This window comes from Spermophilus citellus, assembly GCF_964194105.1.
Source record: "Spermophilus citellus genome assembly, chromosome: X".
In the NCBI taxonomy this organism is placed as follows: Eukaryota; Metazoa; Chordata; class Mammalia; order Rodentia; family Sciuridae; genus Spermophilus; species Spermophilus citellus.
In genome coordinates this window covers 87,673,387-87,686,550 of record NC_138190.1, presented here as the reverse complement: position 1 = coordinate 87,686,550, position 13,164 = coordinate 87,673,387, and the positions used below count along the sequence as shown (strand labels likewise).

The 13,164-nt window shown below is 38.1% G+C and overlaps 1 protein-coding gene across 4 annotated transcripts in view; it reads right to left on the bottom strand.

Annotated features, from left to right (window-relative positions):
• TRMT2B (tRNA methyltransferase 2 homolog B) overlaps window positions 1–13,164 on the bottom strand; it is a 48,002-nt gene that overhangs the window by 2,175 nt on the left and 32,663 nt on the right. For 2 of the 4 annotated variants that reach the window (XR_014020139.1, XM_081278379.1), the window contains 6 exons: window positions 10,133–10,279; window positions 7,833–7,954; window positions 7,293–7,507; window positions 7,034–7,135; window positions 5,960–6,079; window positions 5,656–5,755 (listed from right to left, as the gene is read on the bottom strand). Coding sequence is in view for 1 of the 4 variants with exons in the window: in XM_081278379.1 (XP_081134505.1) it covers window positions 5,656–5,755; window positions 5,960–6,079; window positions 7,034–7,135; window positions 7,293–7,507; window positions 7,833–7,954; window positions 10,133–10,279 (806 nt within the window). In the remaining 3 variants the exon portion in view is untranslated. The remainder of the gene's footprint in view (window positions 1–5,655; window positions 5,756–5,959; window positions 6,080–7,033; window positions 7,136–7,292; window positions 7,508–7,832; window positions 7,955–10,132; window positions 10,280–13,164) is intronic. The other 2 variants (XR_014020140.1, XR_014020141.1) reach the window with 1 other exon arrangement.

The window sequence follows — 13,164 nt, the reverse complement described above, 5'->3', positions numbered from 1 at the left end:
AGAAAATGCAGTCAGACAAAAAAGAACAAAAATTCACTTATAAACTCCAGAAGAATCATCACTCCAAACTTTTCAGTGTATACTTTACAAATTATGTGTATTTAAGTTGATTTTTAAAGATGGAGGTGCACTGTACTTAGTTCGTACTGCTTTACAACGCGCTTCTTCACACATCACGAGCACCTCTCCATTATAGGTAAAGCTACCACACTTTTACTGGCAATATGCCATTTCACTAGATAGATGTAACAGTTTATTTATATAATTGCTTGCTACTGGAAATCTAAGCTGCCTCTAACCTTTTGCTATTTCAAAAAGTCCCTCTGTGAATATAAGTAGTTATAGCTTTGCACATAATTTTAGTTATTTAGTGGAACTGCTAAGTTGAAGAGCCTATATTTTTTTAAGGCCTTAAGACATGTACCACTAAACTGTTCTAAAAAAGGTTGTTACCAGTTTAAACCCAAGGAAAGTGGAAGAGTGTTTGTTTCCCTGGATAACACTCAAATTTAAGCAGCACTGTTCCATTAAAATGGTGGCTCAAGCCTGTAATTCCAGCGGCTCAGGAAGTTGAGGCAGGAGGATCGTGAGTTCAAAGCCAGCCTCAGCAAAAGCAAGGTGCTAAGCAACTCAGTGACACCCTGTCTCTAAATAAAATACAAAATAAGGCTGAGATGTGGCTCAGTGGTCAAGTATCCCCTTTCCCACCGCCAAAATTAAAAAAAAAAAAAAAATCAAGTACAAGACAAAGATATTCAGTATTACATTTACAATAGAACATTTTTAATACAATAAGAAAAAAAAAGTTTTGGAAGGAACAACTTTGCAAACATTATGCCATTTGAAAGAAATCAGATGCAAAGACTCATACAATATAGGATCCAATGTGTATGAAATGCCCAGAGTAGGCAAATCTATAGAGACAGAATAGTGATTTCCTAGGATCAGAGGGTGGTGGTGGGAAGTAAGTAAATGATTTCAATAGGTATAGGGTTCATTTTTGAGATGACAAAGCATTCTGGAATTAGATCATGGAGATGGCTACTCAAGTCTAAGAACATATCAAAATTCATTGAATCATATCCTTCAACTGGGTGAATTGTATGACAAATGAATTCTATATCAATAAAGCTGTTAAAATAACACACCCTAGAGATTTTCATAGAGAACATAGTCATTCATTTTCATACTAGTACGACATTCTATTGTGTGGATAAGCACATTTGATTTAATCAGTTCTTTTCCGATGGTCTTTAGTCTATTTAATCTTTTGCTGTTAAAATACTGCAATAACTTTATAGTCACTTTACATGTATGAATTTTACCTGTAGAATAAAGCCTCAGGAATGGAATTTCTGGTTCTAAGGGTATATATACTTCTGTAATTTTAATCTATATTTCTAAATTTCCCTCCAAAAGGATAGTACCAATTTCCATAGGGTTAGTGCTCAATTTACCACAGTTAGTTTTTTAAATGCATGTTATCGAATATTATTGCCAACCGTGCATATCAAACTTTTATACTTTTGCCAATCTGAGATGTAAAAAGTGGTATCTCAATATACTTCTAATTTCATTTCCATTACTATGGGAGAGGCAGTATCATTTCATGGTTTGTAACCCATTTATAAAATGTCCTTTTCATATCCTATTTATTTTTCTGCTACACTGTTGTTCTTTTTCTTATTGATTTCCAGGAGTCTGCTATAGACTAAGAAGTTTTTGTGATATAAACTACAAATATTTTTTGTCTTCTGTCATTGCTTATGGAGCTTTTCATCATGTGTAAGTTACTGACTTAAGTTTTATTGAGATAGAATTCACATACAATATAGCTTACCCACTTACAATTCAGTGATTTTTAGTATATTCACAGAGTTGTGCATCCATCATCACAATCAATTTTGGATCACTTTCATTTCATTAGCCCAATATTCCACGCACCTCTTAGCAATCACATACCATGTCTCCCCATAACCCACCTCTACCCTAGGTAACCATAAATCTATTATGTTTCATAGATTTGCCTATTGTACACATGTCGTATAAATGGAATCATACAATATGTGGTCTTTTGTGTCTGGCTTTTGCATATATTTTTGCAATTCTTTTTCCTATTCCATGGGTTGACTTTTTTTTTGGGGGGGGGTACCAGGGATTGAACCCAGGGGCATTTAACCACTGAGCCACTTCCCCAGCCCTTTTTGAATATCTTATTTAGAGACAGGTGTCACAGAGTTGCTTAGGGCCTAAGTTGCCGAGGCTAGTTCTGAACTCAAGATCCTTTTGCCTCAACCTCCAAGCTGCTGAGATTACAGGCATGCACCACTGCAACCAGCAACTTTTTACTTTCTTGATGCTATCATTTGAAGCACAAAATTCTTTTTTATTATTTCAATACATTATTTTTGTCCTTGGGCTTTTGATGTGACATCAAAAGCCTAATCTAAGGTCACAGAGACATAAAATCATATTGGTTTTCTTCTAAGAGTTCTTTAGTTTCAGCTCTGACATTAAGTTTTATGACACATTTTGAATTCATTTCTGTGTATAGTATAACAAAAGGAGAAGTTACATGTGCCTCATAATGACATTTCAGTCAACAACAGACTGCATTTTTTACAGTGGTCACATAAGCTTATTTCATTTAGTAACATCTTAGCCATCATGGTTTGTGTAAGTATACTCTATGCATACTGGAAAAAATCACCAAATGAGTCATTTCTCAGATCATATTCCTGTAGTTAAGCAACACACAACTATATTTTTATATAGTCAGATAGAACAACCTTTTATCACATGGCTTCTGAATTCTCAGAGATGGCTTCTGCATGCCAAGATTATAATGAATGCTACGATGTCTTAGGGTGAAGTTATGGTTCTCCCCCATTTTACCATTTAAATCTTTGATTAGTTTCTGATTTATCCTGGGTTTACAGCTTTTTTTTTTCTTTTGCCATGGCTACATGGCTGTCCAACACCATTTATTGAATAGTTCATCTTTTCCTCCACATTTAAGATGCGACCTTCACTACACATTCAGAAATATTTTAAGCCGGGTATAGTGGCACACACCTGTAATCCCAGTGGCTTGCTTGGGTGGCTGAGGCAGGACGATCACAAATTCAAAGCAGCCTCAGCAACTTAGTGAGGCCCTAAGCAACTCCGTGAGACCCTGTCTCTAAATGAAATACAAAACAGGGCTGGGGATGTGGCTCAGTGATCGAGTGCCCCCGAGTTCAATCCCTTGTACAAAATCCACAGATTTGCCGTTTTTCTCATTTATGACTTCATGGTTTTGTTTTACCCCTTCATATTTAATTACCTTTTTGTTTTGGGCAGTACTAGAGATCAAATCCTCGAGTGATACACCTCTGAATTACACTCCCAGCCCTTTGTAAGACTGATTCTACGTTGCCAGTCTGGCCTCAAAATTGCCATCCTCCTGCCTCAGCCTCCATAATCACCGTGATTACAGGATTATACCACTATGCTCAGCTTTATATTTTTTTCTAAGAATTCCTTATTGTTTACATGTCAAATGTTAACAGATTTTTTGTTTCATAGTTCATTAACTTATGGATTTTTTTTGGCAGGACTGGAGATTGAACCCAGGACTTCACACATGCCAGGCAAGCTCTCTACAAGTGAGCTACATTCCCAGCCAACTTGATTTTCAAGTCCACAAGCTAAAAAGGAACAATAAACCTAAAGAAAACTGAAAAGAAAAAACAATGATTAAAAAAAAAAAAACTAATCTGGGCTAGGGATGTAGGTCAGTGGTAGGATGTTTGCATAGTGTGTATGAAACCATGGGTTCAATTGCAAAAATCAAAATAGCTGACCAGGGCCAAAACTAGAGTGAAGTGAGTTATAAGCATTTAAGCATTTGGAGCAAAATTTAACAGGCCATCAAAAATCCCAGTAATCAATATAATAAATACTATGATGCAATATTTTAGAATATCAAATTGGAAAGTTCTAGCCTATAGGCTAGTCACCTACTTTTATAAATGTTTTATTGAACTCAATACCAGGATTAGGGTAAGGCACTGAGGCAAGGTTTAGCAAGTGCAAGGGCATTTAAAATTAACACATAATAATTTTACATATTTATGGAATACAGTGTGATATTTCATGTATATAATATGTACTGATCAAATCAGGATAGTTAAAATTTCCATCTCCTTATCATCAGTGTTTGGAGGCTTAAAGCTCCTCACCTGTAGTTATTCATAAAATATACAGTAGGTTATTGTGAACTATAGTTCCCCCACTGTGGTATAGAACATTAAAACTTACTAATTCTAATGAACTACATTTTGGTACCTATCATCCAACCTCTCAATAATCCCCCTCATCTCACCCTCCCCAGTACTTCTACACAGTAAACAAAACAACTAGCAATGAGACAACCTACAGGATGAGAGAAAATATTTGCAAACTATTCAACCAACAAAAAATTAATATCTAGAACATATAAGGAACTAAAAAATGTAATACCTAACAAAATTAATCTCATTAAAAATGGGCAAATGGCCAGGTGTGGTGGTGCACACCTGAAATCCCAGAAACAATAGGATGAGGCAGGAGGATTTCAAGTTTGAGGTCAATCTAGCAACTTAGTGAGATCACATCTTGAAATAAAATAAAAAGGCTAGGGATATCACTCCATGGTTAAGCACCCTAGGTTTAATCCCTAACACCAAAAGGGGGGAAAAAAGGATAAATGATATGAATGGACACTTCTCAAAAGAAAAAATTCAAAATGATCAACAAAATTATGCAAAATTGCTCAATAACATTAGCAATGATGTAAATGAAATGTCATGTCATCCCAGGTAAAATGGCTACTATAAAAAAAGACAAAAATTAAATGCTGATGAGAATGTGGAGAAAAAGGAACTCTAACACAGTGTTGGTGGGGATGTACATTAGTATAGCCACTAGGGAACAATTTAGAGTTTTCTCAACAAACTAAAAATAGATCTATTATATAATTCAGCTATTCCACTTTGGGGTAAATATGACAATCATATTCAAGAAATGAAATCATCTTATCCAAGAGATAGTGGAACACCTATGTTCATTCCTATGTTATGTTAAATAAAATAAGACACAGAAAGACAAATACCACATATTTTCATGTGTAGACTCTTAAATAAAAAAAGGGCTGGCTATATAGCTCAGTGGTAAAGCACCTGAGTTCAAGCCCCAGTACTCAAAATAAAGAAAAATAATTAAAATATTATATTAAAATTTCATCTCAATCACTGAAATTTGACAACCTCTTAAAACTACATACCCAAAGTTAGTGCCTGTCTTGCCCCAACCTAGACCAGGACCTTAAATGACTTTTAAAAGTGGTATAATTTTTTTTCTTTTAGTTTTCTTTATGCCTCTCTACATTTTCTAAATTGTGTACAGTAAGCATGGATTACTTTGATAATAAGAAAAAGTAATTTTTTTAAGGAGAGACAGAGAAATCGATTTTTTTTTTTTTTTGGGTAGACGGACACAACACAATGCCTTTTTTTTTTTAACGTGGTGCTGAGAATCGAACCCAGGTCCCGCCTGTGCTAAGCGAGCGCTCTATCACTGAGCCACAATCCCAGCCCAAGAAAAAGTAGTTTTTAACAAGAAGCCAAGACTCACTCAATGATGTTCCTTGTGGTTTCACCATGGGGCTTGCAGGAAACAAAAACTAGAGTGCGGATGGCCCTGCAGTTTCGAATTGCTTGAACCACCTGGTAATCTGATGGAAAAAATAACTTATTAACATAATTAACCTATCATGGTCACATTATCATGAACTCCTGACAAGGACATAGGATTGGTTAGGAATAGAGGAGAAGCTGATAATTAGTACACCAAGAGCCCCCTTAGCATGGTGTGGGAATGAGGAATCAAAGCTGGGAAGACATCATAGGGAACATCCAACTAATCCATTCCTCCTTACGCAGTCCAGCGCGGGCTGGGTTCACCACAGCAACGATTAACTGCCTATCTTCCTTTGATTTGAGTAGCTGTGGCAAAATCGTCTCTGCTCTACCAGTGTAAAATTCACAGTTGGTGATGCCTGCAGAAGAGATGCACATATGATAAAACTTGACCCCAGGAAGAGAAGGTTCAGCTTTATCAAAATGTATAGGAGCCAGGGCTCTGCCATCTTCCTTTTGATTCTAGCGTACCTATGAAAAACAATGAAAGAGATGCATTTGGACTGCTTCATTCTTTTTTTAATATTTATTTTTTGGTTGGGCACAATATCTTTATTTTTATATGGTGCTGAGGATCGAACCCAGGGCCTCACATGTGCTAGGCGAGCGCTCTACTGCTAAGCCACAACCCTAGCCCCCTGCTTCATTTTTTCCAAAATATTTTTGGAACATCTCAGTAAGCCTTTCAGCTTGAAAGACTAGTGTTATTTTACAATTTAATGACTCACATGTATGTAAGTACCTATACCAAATGAGAACCTTGACTTTTACTCAAGCATTCTTCCCGCTGGACTGGAGGATTTTGCCCAGCCTCAAGAGCTATCTGAAGGTGGGGTAGAAGGAAAAAGATAATTGTTTTCTATATAATAGTTTGGGATGATTTTATTTGACGAAAAGGTTCTGCTGCTGAAAATATAGGTTTGAAACTTGTCATATTACATAATGATGCCTTGTGATTCTAATGTCAAGAAGTCTCTTCTGTCTCAAGTTTTATGAGTTCCCTTCCTATCAGCTAGGCTTATTCCTTCTCTCAGGCTCTTCTGGACAAAAAAATGATACTGGGAACTTTTCCAGAAAATTATCAGGACCCAACTCCTGACTATTCCGGAATTTTGCCTTCCCAAGTTCAGGGATACAGTAGTTCCCCTTTTTCATATAACTCTTTCCATATCATGGAAACAACTGCATCTCTTTTATTCCCCAGTCCCAGAGATAGAAGCCAGTACTATGCACACAGTAGGCAAGTGTTGTACCACTGAACTATGGCCCTTCAACTGTATCTCTTAATTTCCCCCAAAATGGTAACTGTTTACCATTGAAGGCTGCAGTCCACCTGGCATCCTCTACTGCCTGCTCCACTAATTCAATCCCAAGGATCTGGGATGCATGCCGAGCCAGAGACAGGCCAATCACACCTGGCAAAATTAGAGGATAAGAGGAAGGCATTTCAGGGTTTTAAATACATTTATGCCTATACCACCTACCCTACCCACCCTAAAATGGTTCTGAATATTATGTAGACAGCATTTGGGAGCTCGCATCACACAGCTTCTTCCTTGGGCTATCACTTGCCAGTTCCACAGCAGATGTCAAGGAGGATGGTATTAGAATTCACTCCACTCAGCTCTCCCACAGTTCGATAGAGCATCTCTGCACCAGCAGTGTTAATCTGGAAAAAAGCATCTGGAGAGATGCGAATCTTCAAACCCAGGAGATCTTCAAAGATATGAGGTTCCCCAAATAGGAGCTGGTAGGGGGACTGCTGATGGCTACAACGGGTCATTTTGCTAGGAAAGAAAGACAAAGCATCTTAGAATGGCAGACCATTCCATTTCTAGTGCTTGGTTGGAAGGGGATGCCCCCATCTCAGCAAGGAGACAGAGCTTCCTTGCCATGGCTCTGAGGGCTCTGTAGGAATTCCAATCTCAAGAGATGGGGGCACATGCAGATACTCTCACTTTTACATACTGGTCTGGATTCTCAGACCTGGCTGGTATACGAAAACTAGGACCACTCAAGCCTAGATCCTCTGCTGTCAATAGCCCTGCACCAGCAATTCACAAACCCCAGCATTCCACAAACCCAGACTACAGCAAGCCATCAGGCTCCTACTTGCTTGTTTGGCTGTCCCAGATATACCATTCCTGGAAGTAAAGTGAGGTCAAGTCACAGACTGCTCCAGGGCCTTTGATGAAAAATTCCTTTATGGCTTCCTTCTGAATATGGAGCTCCTCCTGTCCAGACCACAAAAATCAGGAGTCTAGGAAAGACTTACCTCTAATAAATTTTCTCTCCAAGTTCTATCTTAATCAGTCCTACAGTAGTCAGACAAGAAGATATGTCTCTCAAATCTCACTATAACACTTAACATAAAACAACATTCTATAGGAAGAAAAAACATACTATTTTCACATCTCAGTAGAAGCACTGCTTAACTTTTCAGCTTTTACCAAACCTATACAATAGAACTGGTACTTTCTTTAGTTAGAGCTTCTAATAGTTCTCTAAAGAAAGTGAGAGTTGTCTGGGTGCAATGGTGCAGGCCTATAATCCCAGTGGTTCAGGAGGCGGAGGCAGGAGGATTGGGAGTTCAAAGCCAGCCTCAGCCATTTAGTGAGGCTCTAAGCAACTCAGTAAGACCGTGCCTCTAATAAAATGCAAAACAGGGATAGGTATGTGGCTCAGTGGTTGAATGCCCCTGAGTTTAATCCCTGGTACTTCCCACCAAAACAAAAGCGAAAAAAAAAAAAAAAGAAAAGAAAGTGTGAGTTGCCGCAGTCTTGGCTGGGCACAGAATCACGAGCCACTCAAGCAGGAACAAAACTTTATTTTGAAAAAGCCGCCAATACTCCGTAGGCGCCGGCAAGCCAAACCCGGTCCTCCCACGCGGGCGTCTGCCGGAACCGCGCCTTTCCCCGGAACCAGGGGCCCCCCCCCACCTCCCCCGGAATTTCCTCCTACTATCCTTCCCCAACCAATGGGAACTCTCCAGGAGTCCCGTAACTTGAGTCCGGTAGCTGGCCAAGGTGAACAGCAGGAGCCCAATTTGCATATGAATGTAAATCTTAACATAATCATATCATCTCAGTGGCTAGCTGGCGTCACTTTACAAGCAAAGGTGCCATGCATCATTTATCTGCTTGTGGCTCCTAGCAGTGAGTTATTCTTGTAAAAAAGGAGCTAAACTAAGCTTCTGTCCCATCATGCAATGGCAATAACTTTCCATTCCCTTCATACTTCTCCACTTCAGAAATCCCAACCACCCACCCAAACACTACCTCAGAAGACATGAGTCCTAGAAGAAATGAAATAAATTCACAGAGGAGAATGAGAATGGTAGCTCCTTTTGTTTAGTTCAGAATATCTGGAAAATCCCTACATCGTTACAGAGAGCCTAAGCATTAGCTTGACACACCGACATAGCTCAATAAAACATATTGGAGCCATGTGTAGTGGTGCATTCCTATACTCCCAGTGGCTCAGAAGGCTGAAGCAGGAAGATCTCATGTTCAAAGCCAGCCTCAGCAGCAAGGCCCTAAGAACTCATCCAGAACCTACCTCTCAATAAAATATTTTAAAAAGGTTGGAGATGTGACTCAGTGGTTAAACACCTCTGAATTCAAACCCGGTACCAAAAAATAACAACAAATCCATGTTGGAGCCACAGAGTTAAAACACCAGGCCAGGAATTCAAATCCTCGTTTTGCTATTAACTGACTTTTTTTTAAAGAGAGAGAGAGAGACGAGACAGAGAGACAGAGAGAGAGAGAGAGAATTTTTTAATTTTTTTTTCTTTTTTTTAGTTTTCGGGGGATACAACATCTTTATTTTATTTGTATGTGGTGCTGAGAATTGAACCCAGCACCCTGTGCATGCCAGGCGAGCGTGCTACCGCTTGAGCCACATCCCCAGCCCTTAAATGACTCTTTAACCTTGAGTATTTCAATTCCTCCATTTGCTCATTTTTTAAAATAAGAGTGGCAACATTCCTCTTTCTCCTGCCTATTCCACAAGTTAGTTGAGATGATTACCTAAATATAGGAATGCTTTAATTTGGAAATATTTGAAAGCTCCAAGTGCATTACAAATTCAAATTATACTTTTATCTGGACTATAAAATTCTGAGATTCTAGTCTATAGAATTGTCTTCTTGGCTTAGTGTACCTACTATTATGAGCCAAGTTCTTATGAAAATACTTAGAAGTTATTGCATGATAACAAATTTGGCAACCTAGCCAGTCTCTGCAACTTTATAGATTGCCAGCAGTATGTACCCTTTCCAATTTCTCCTAATTCCCAAACCCTCTCAGAAATATTTTGTGGATGTGTGATTTCCACTATCAGCCCCAAAACTTCCGCATTCATAGTAACAGTGTTACTACAGAAATTGTCCCTTTTCCTGTGAGGCTCACCTGACTTAATTCCTGGGGATGGAAAATGATGATAGCCATTGTATGTCCTTGATTATTGGTACGAACTATGAGCTCACGCCAGTATCCACCTTCATGAAACAGAAGACAGGGTTCCATTGGAGACTGTCGAAGGAATACTTCATAGTACTAAGAAGAAAACAGTATCATTACATGGGCAAAACTGTCAAGTTCCACAGCTGATTATTCTGAGAGGTGATTTTTTGAAGCTATATTGTGCTCCCCAAGAATTCACATGTTAAAACCTTCACCCCCCAATACCTCAGAATGTGACTATATTTAAATACGGGCCTTTAAGGATGTGATTAATTTAAGATGAGGCCTCTAAGAAAGCCTTAATCCAATCTGACTGGTATCCTAATAAAAGGAAATTTGGACACAAAAAAATGGCCACTTTCCTCAGAAGAAACCAAAACTACTAAGGACTATGACCTCAGACTTGTAGCCTCTAGATAGTGAGGAAATAATTTGTTACTGAAGTCATCAACTCTGTGGTATTTCACTATGGCAGCCCTAGCAGAATAAAACAGTAGTATAAAAAAACATGAACCCTGCCCTTTGACCTTATAGAAGACACAATCCATTATATCTGAAACTGTGAGCTACACAAGGGCTTGCCTCAGTCTGGCACATAATATATGCCCAATAAATATCTTTGAAAGAATGTATGACTGAATAAACAGGAAAGGTATTCAGACATAGCATCTCAGTCCATTCTATATATAACATGGAATATAATAAGTTCCCATTTCCGTGAATTCCTCCTAACAGCAATTCCTGATGTCTAAGCTATGATTCATTCTTACTTTCAACTTCCTGATATAAGTCTATCATTTCAACATCATATAACCAGGTACCAAATACACTATAGATGAATCAGATCCTCCATTTCCTCCTAGTAAATATAAGTCAAATGTAATTCTGATTTAGTTGCTGTGATCTCAATAATCCTTAAAACCAAACTTTTCAAACAAAAGCCATTTCCTACAAAACACACCATCTGATTAAGTCCTTTTATTTTCATAATGCATGAAAGCTTACTATATTTTCAAATGAACTCCATATTATAAAGGGAACAGGGAAGTTATACCAAAAAATAGTGCAGGCTGGGGTTGTGGCTCAGCAATAGAGCACTCGCCTAGCACATGCGAGGCCCTGAGTTTGATCCTCAGCACCACATAAAAATAATAAAATAAAGGTATTGTGTCCAACTACAACTAAAAAATAAATGTTAAAAAAAGGACTATCTGAGAGGTTCAAATCATTTAAAGATGCACTTAATGACCTTTGCTATAATTTCATATAAATGTAATAGATACTAATCTACACTGGACATATTCTTCAAATTTTGAGGTTGATGATTTAAAGAAGACCTGGTCCAACAGTTGTTCACTGGCTGCATCGGAAACAATGCTTTTTGGAAGCAAAATCTAAATGTCACAGAAGTCCTGAAAGGACGGTTAATTGAAAACCTGAGCTTGACCTGGAAGATAACAGGTAAGAAAACCAGCTTCTTTACTGTATGACTAAAACTTTTGTTTCTTCATTGTAAAATAGAGACACACTCCTATTCTATGGGAATGCCCAAGTATTAAGACCGAATGGGGACCTGGGGTTGTGGCTAAGTGGTAGAGTGCTTGCCTAGCACAAGTGAGGCACTGGGCTCGATCCTCAGGGCCACATAAAAATAAATAACTAAAGGCATTGTGTCCACTTACAACTAAACAAAATATATAATTTTTAAAAAAGACCAAATGGGCTTTCTGGTTAAAAGGTTAAAATAACAGAACATGCCTCCTGCAAATACTACTAAAATGAAGCAAAGGAACAAGAAAAGGCCTAAATTTATTTTAGCTTATTGTTCCAACAATGCTTCCTTCTCTTTCTCCTGCAATCCTCACATTCCTGCCTTATTAATACAATATATAAGCATGCTTTTATTCTCCCACTTTAAGGAAAAAAGAAAACTTCTAGACTCCATGTTCCCCACTAGTTATTGCTCCATTTCTGTTCCGCTTCATAGCAAAACTCAACAAGCACAACATTCACTGCCTCTCAATCTCCTTGCCTGATTGAATCAGGGTCTCATTACTCCACCAGAACAGCTCACATTAAAGTAACCAAGGACATCTTAAGTCATGAAGGAAAAAAAAAAAGAATTTGCCATTGGACTAACTTCTTCTATGTGGTGCTGAGAATTTGAACCCAGCGCTTCACATGTGCTAGGCAAGTACTCTACTACTGAGCCACAACCCCAGGCCCAATGGCCAATTCTTAATCCTTTATATTATTTATCAACAGCACTGAGTACAGCTGGATGAGTCATTCTTCTGTCCACTTTACTTGGCAATCAAGACACCACACTCTCCAGTTTCTTATTTCCTCATTGGCTGCTCCTTCTCAGACTATTTTATTAGCCTTTCCTCTTCTCCTTGTCTTAAAATGGGAATACCTAGGGCTCAGTCCCTGATCCTCTCCTTTTTTCTATTTATTTTCACTCCCTTGATCTCTTCCCAGTTTTCTATTTTTAAGTAATATCTACATAATAAAAAAAACTTCTAGATTTCTCTCCCTGGAATCCTAGATTAATACAATCATGTACCACATAATGACATTTCTACCAACAATGGTGGTCTTATAAGATTATAATACAGCCAAAAAATTCTTGTCACCTAGTGATACCATAGAAGTCACCACTGTACTGTCATAACAATGCATTACTCACATTCATGGAGATGCTGGTATAAACAAACCTACTACACCACCAGTCATATAAAAGTATGTCACAATTATGTATAGTACATAATTTACTGTAAAACAAACTACACTAGCAGCAGCCTCACATATTTCATGTTCATGATGTCTCTTGATTGCATTATTTTCTCTCATGCTTGATTTACTCTTATTTTGTTCATCATGGCCCCAAGAACAATAGACTATACCATATAGCTATGCCATATAGCCAAGGTGTGTAGTAGGCTATACCATGCAGGTTTTTGTAAGTACAATCTATG